General features: G+C 37.0%; 1 protein-coding gene across 1 annotated transcript in view; it reads right to left on the reverse strand.

Annotated features, from left to right (window-relative positions):
- Nucleotides 1-4770: 4770 nt before the first annotated feature.
- Nucleotides 4771-6591, reverse strand: part of dpm3 (dolichyl-phosphate mannosyltransferase subunit 3, regulatory) — a 2249-nt gene continuing 428 nt past the window's right edge. The window contains exon 2 of the mRNA XM_026289785.1: nt 4771-6509. Coding sequence (XP_026145570.1) covers nt 6188-6466 — 279 coding nt within the window. The 5' untranslated portion in view covers nt 6467-6509 and the 3' untranslated portion in view covers nt 4771-6187. The remainder of the gene's footprint in view (nt 6510-6591) is intronic.

Raw genomic sequence — 6591 nt, forward strand, 5'->3', positions numbered from 1 at the left:
GTTGAGACAAATACTGTGGCTTTGTATCCCATTTCTGTTACTCATCTGATAAAATGTGCTGTAAAAGACAAAGAGCATTCATTCTTTTGATAACACAATTCATTTAAAATGATGGGGCTGTATAGTCACAACAGGAGGCTTGGATCAAAGCCACATAATGTAACAGTATATGCTGAAATCAATACAGGCTGTTCATGTATGCGTTTTGTCTAATATCACATTTGCTTCTCCTCATATTCAGTCATCGGTGCAGGAAGCAGGTTGGAGAACAGCAGCTACTTGTCTGGACGCAGCATGGGCATCATGTGGAGAGAAATATGACACAAGTCTTCCTCAGACAGCATATGTCTCATACTGTTATCCAACATGAACGGGGGTTGGAGAAACTGTACAGAAATGAATGATGACATTAATGTGTAGGCAGAGAACAGGAGCTCTTTATAAAGGTATGTATTTATGTGTATTTTAAAGCATATATATCCATATACGATTCATATATGTATTAACGATTGATGAGATTTTTAAACCATTATTGTTGCTTGAATGGGCATTTGAACAATCAATTGAAATCAGCTTAAAACTTTGTACAACAAAAATTATTTTAGTTCCTCAGTGTTAAAGCCTCATTAAATATCACGTCGAGAAATTGGGAAATCAGCTTTCGGACCACATTTGGCCTGAAAAGCAGACGGCTCCGTGAACCCTGAGTAAACATGGGACACTTCCAACAAGTTGTGGTTCCTAAAACAAAGACAATAACATTATGATGTCTCTGTGAGTACTGGGTAAAACCTGGATTTCTTATGTTTTTTTTTTTTTTTTTTTTTTTTTTATTCATTGGGGATTGAGCACAAGCGAATATTTTGATGTATTTTAAAAAAATAATAATAATACTCCATTTTCACTGCTGAATGGGTTATCCTATTTCAAAGACACAAAGCCAAAACCAGAGATATACTATACCAGTCCAACAATATCAGAAAAATGAATACATAAACCCCATAATTATTTTCAAGCCATTTAAACAACAAAGACTGTCATGCAGCTTCTCAGAATGGGGTCGGGGACCGCTGCATCTAGAATTAAGCTCTGCTTGATGGATTGCGCATAAATTCTTGTTCAGACAATGAAAATGTGATTGAATTTCAAGCTATGCTTGCCAAAAATTTCAGAAGAAATCAACCTCGATACAGCTTTCAAAAGCACAGACCACCCTACTTAGTTTGATACAACCCATTTTCATTCAGAGCTGCTGATTTCAGACATCTGTTCAACCGTTCATTATGCAGTTTTGAAAAAAAAATGTAATAAAGATTTCGGTTTAAGAGGTGAAAATGAGTCACTCAGGCCAAAACCATAAACACTAGTAAGATTTTGATCGGGCAGTGTAATAAGCTACTGAGTCAAACATGTTACACAAACTCTTGCGGTGAACACCAACTGAAGTTAGCCATTTTATAGGAGCTATTATCTTCTACATACTCTTAGATACATACTCTTAGATTAGAGATAGGGTGAGAAGCTCGGTCACTCGGGAGGAGCTCAGAGTAGAGCCGTTGCTCCTCCACATCGAGAGGAGCCAGCTGAGGTGGCTCGGGCATCTATTTCGGATGCCTCCTGGACGCCTTCCCAGGGAGGTGTTCCAGGCACGTCTCACCGGGAGGAGGCCCCGGGGAAGACCTAGGACACGCTGGAGGGACTATGTCTCCCGGCTGGCCTGGGAACGCCTCGGGGTCCCCCCGGAAGAGCTGGAGGAAGTGGCTAGGGAGAGGGAAGTCTGGGCGTCTCTGCTTAGACTGTTGCCCCCGCGACCCGGCCCCGGATAAGCGGAAGATGATGGATGGATGGATGGATGGATACTCTTAGATGGTCTCTACTGGTTTCTGTCCGAATAAAGGCATAATTGGATATAGACTTCTGTGTCACGGAGAAAGAAAGCTGTGAGAGTTTCACAGCCTTGGATTCTTTGACAAACACACCTTGCTAGCACATGTTACCAAAACAGTGAGCTAATTAGCTTAAACAATAAGGTTTACATTCACTGACGCACATACCTTCAAAGGAGCTGAAGATTTCAGGCATTAATCTACACTTCCACTCATTTTTCCATTCGTATTTATTTTAACAAGGCTCTAGAGAAAGTTTGGCAGCTGGCACTCCAGATAGGATTTCTCTTTGTTCATATGCTGGCAGCACACTACTCTGACATTTTTTGACATTTTAGGCCATTCAGACGCTTGGTGTGCGTGAGGTTTCGCTGAATGTCATTTCAAGTCGACAGAGAATCATAAATTAATGCTATTTACATTATTGATTCACATTCCTAGTTCTAGTGTGTATGATTCATCAGTGCATGTTATTCTAAAGGGAAAATAATGTTAGTCTTTGTAATCTTTGTAATCAAAACGTAATGACTCAGAAATTAATTTTTTGGCGGACATAACTTTGGATTGACATGCTATTGGAAAATGTTAACGGATAGCCAAATTGATTTTTTTTTATTTTTCGTAGCCACTGTCCTCTAAATTTGCCACAAGATGCCTAAATACTTAAACACTGTATGTACTATTTACTTTATACAAATATGCAGAATTAGAGAATATAATTTATTTAGTAATATATTTTATTTGTAGGCTATATTTTATTTCCTTAAAACACCTATGTGAATGTATAATTATTAATGTTAAATTTGTATATATTTTATTAAATTAAACACCATTTTATAATCAAATAAAACAACAACATTCCAACTTTTCTCTTCTTAAGCATCCAGATCCGTTTTTGGGTCACTGTTGGTTTGAGTTTGGACCATGTATTCAATCTAAATGAGGAACATACAGTTCATTCTCCCAACAATAACAGACCAGAAGAAGTATCACGTTGCATAACAGACAAATGTGAAGTATGGGGCATAAAGGTCTCTTGACGTACAACAGCAGCATGACCTGTCTTATATTTCACAAAATGTGGCGTCTCTAACCCCTAAAGGCAGTTGAAACAGGTCAGCTGAGACAAATGTGCTTGTTTTTAAAGCCACGTTGCACAAAATCTTGTGTTCAGTGATTCTTGAAAACCAATAATGAAAATAACTACCATTCATTTTGTTTACTAGCATCTATTTGTTGAACAATTCCTTAAAGTAATGGTTCACGCAAAAAATATATATATACTCACCCTCATGTCTTTAAATCTGTAGTTTTATTCCTCAATGGAACACAAATGTAATGCATGTTTGTTTTCACTTGTAAAAATATATACTCACCCTCATGTCTTTAAATCTGTTTGTTTTTCACTTGTTTGAATGTTTTTCACATGCCCTGGCTAACAATTGTAGAATTTCAGAGAGATTTATTGATCAGGACCAGAAAATTGTCGTGGAGAAGAAAGCAAAGCCTGCAATTTTCTCTTTCTTCTCAATAATGGGTCATTGAATCAGATCACCGAATCTTTCTTAATCCCAGCACAGAGAGTCATATTCAAAACTCTGCAAGAGAAAACATTTGCTTAGCTTCTCGGCATACTGCATCTCAAAGCATAAACATGGTGTTAATCATTCTGTGGTTTCAGGAGAAAATGCTGATGCTGTTCTCTCATATGCTACTATGGGTTTTGTGAAAACAGGCCTTAACTGACATCAGCTTGTAAGAGACTGCAGGGGGTGACATCAGAGATTTGAACAGGTGCCAATCAGCAGTCAGGCGGAGCAAGAAAACTGCAAACTTGTGAAAAAACTACTTTTTTCTGCAAACAGGTATAGGCCTGTTCACAGGGCCATTGAAGAGCCCTAAAAAATGAAGGTTACAAGAGCCTACTTTAAGCTTGAAGAGAACGAATGAGCTTTCCTTGCCAAAAACATCAGATTAATTCAGCACTATATACAGCGCCCGTGTGCACTTAGTGGCTTTGGGATTAGTGTTTTAAGAGCCAACACATGGATGTGGATCACATTTCAGAATTTATATGCGCAGAAGTTCATTTTTTGAGATCAGAATCTAAGGAAGAGTACAGCGGAGCAAAAATTAAACACAGTTGAGAATGAATCACTCTGTATTTTGTATCAAACATTAATTTTCATCATGGAATGTCTGAGGAAATGCAAAAAATGCTGAACTATGGAATGGTGCGCACACATGATGGCTTTTAACACTGTGTTTAACCCCAGGTAAAGGTAGGACTAAGTGTCCCATGTAATTTAGAAGCGGGGGTAACGGCGCTTTTTACCTGGGGTTATTAAAGCAGTTCTTTTCTGGCGTTAACCCTACATTGCTGTGCCAAACTCATGCAGCGTGAACCGATGTGCTCATTGTTACGGCTCAACGCCAATCTCTTGACTCATATTCATGCTTTAAACCCTCTGTTATTGTTCATTTGGGAGTCACACTTATGTTGTTCGCGGTTAAAAGTAACAGGGCACCTGAAATGTAACTTTTTTTGATTTTCAGTAAAATCAAGGTAATATATTTTGTTCAATAATATTTGTTTTATTTTGTATTTTGAGAGAATTTCTTGGTACGAATTAATATTTATGCAATTATTATTATGATTTCATGTTAAAATAGAGATAATGCCTTTAAAATCCAATTTCAGACTAAAGTCAGATTAGTGGCATCTGTTTTGAGTAAAAAAAAAAAAATCCATGGTTTGGCAACTACAGTCCTGTACAGCTCAATAAAAAAGACTTATAAATTCACTAGTTGTTTTTTTTTGACATAATTGTATTATTTAAGTTGTGGTTTTAGATATTTAATCACTCTCAAAGACAACTTTCTGTAAAGGTTTAGAAAGTATTTATTTAAATATTGGTTTGAATTGCCAGTTTTTGCATTAATTTTACTACAGTCAAACCTGTAAACAGAGAAAGAAATTTCCAAGTTTTAAAAATATTTTTTTGTGTGTGAGTGAGTTTGTGTGTTTCTGTTTTAACACTCTTGATATTTTTGTTTGTCACCCCTTAATTGCTGTGCACACAAAAAATATATATATATATTTGTATTTGTATTGTTGAGTATTTCCCATTCATTTCCAGTGGTGGTCATTTTTGACCACGAACAGCAGTGTGTGTGAGTGTGACTATTTTTTTCAACCATTAAGCTTTTTTTAATCAAGTCTAGAATTTTTGTGTGTGTGTTTAGACATAAAAGTCATTACATTTTAATGCCATTTCGATGAAGTAGCAATTAAAAAATATTTTTTTTTACCCTAGTCTGAAATGACCAAACAACACCAGAGGGTTAAACAGTCACTAGCATACAGAGAGGTATTTTACCATTAAATGGTAAAGGAAAATACATGATTTTAAGTGAAGAGAGACAATAGTATTTATACCTTTGTAGTCCTAAAAGTCCATTCAGGAAAAACTTAATACATTCATCCAATAATATCTACTAACACGAGGATGCTGGAAAAATGTTGTGTGCTGCGTTCATCCAATCATTGACAACACAAATAAGAAAGTTAACCCAGGAAATGCACAGCGTGACACATCAGCTTATGAATAAGCAGCATTCATTTATAAACCGGGCAGGTTATGGGACTTGTGAAGCGTAGAGAAAAATGACCATGGATTTCATTTACCTGAGCTTTAAAATGACCCAGGGTTAACCAGGTGTGAAAAGCCTGATGTAGGCCACTTCTTTTATCAGGACCCTGTATTCACATTATATGTTTGTTCTTACAACACTCCAATTACACACACAAGAAAAATTATCATAACCTTAATTTAAGGTAAAAGGGACAACAGTTTGGGAGCCTGAACACAGTCACATTATTTTATATTTTAAATCAAAATCTAAGTCATTTGAGTTTCTGAAATGCTGCCCTTGTGCAAGCGCAAATCTACACAGTGGGTTTGTTTCGAAGTCGGACTCAGAATTCGGACTCGCTAAAAAGAACTGGTTCAAAAAAGAGATGTATTAATTCTCTGGCCAATGCAAATACAGACAAACTAGAGGTTGACAGAAATAGCACTGTTCTCCATTGACAATACATGCATGTGCCTGTAATGTTTAAAATAAGACTGTCATAATCCTGGAAACAGATCATTCAGGTGTACAGGTGTTTACATTTCAATCGGTTATTTACATCATGTTGAAAAAAGACTTGAACAAACTTGAAAAGCTTTGAGCGCATATTGTAGTACAGACATCACAAAGTGTGTGTGTGTGTATATGAAGCTATGATGTAATTCTCACATCTTCAGTCCCTTCTTCTTTAAATCCACTTTGGCTTCTTTTATTTGGACTTGCAACTCTTTGGCCGCATCCTCACAGTCATTAAACGTGGCCAGACGGTAACCAACAGTTGCCAGTGAATAACACCCAAACACCACCAGCAGATATACAGGCATGGGCCACGCCAGCTCTCTATACTGGGGAGGAAACTGCAGATCAAGGAGGTCAAAGGTAACGAGTCCCCATGCCACACCAATCAGTGACACACCAAGAAGCCACTCCAGAAGCTTGGTCATTGTGATGAAGATTGTGGGAGGAAATTATAAATGAAAAATCCACCTGTGAGGACAAATTTGTTCATATTAGACAGTTTTGTTTCGCATTTTATGCTTTATTGTATATAGCACACTCTGTAAAACTT

The sequence above is a fragment of the Carassius auratus genome, chromosome 19, assembly GCF_003368295.1.
Source record: "Carassius auratus strain Wakin chromosome 19, ASM336829v1, whole genome shotgun sequence".
Lineage (NCBI taxonomy): Eukaryota > Metazoa > Chordata > Actinopteri > Cypriniformes > Cyprinidae > Carassius > Carassius auratus.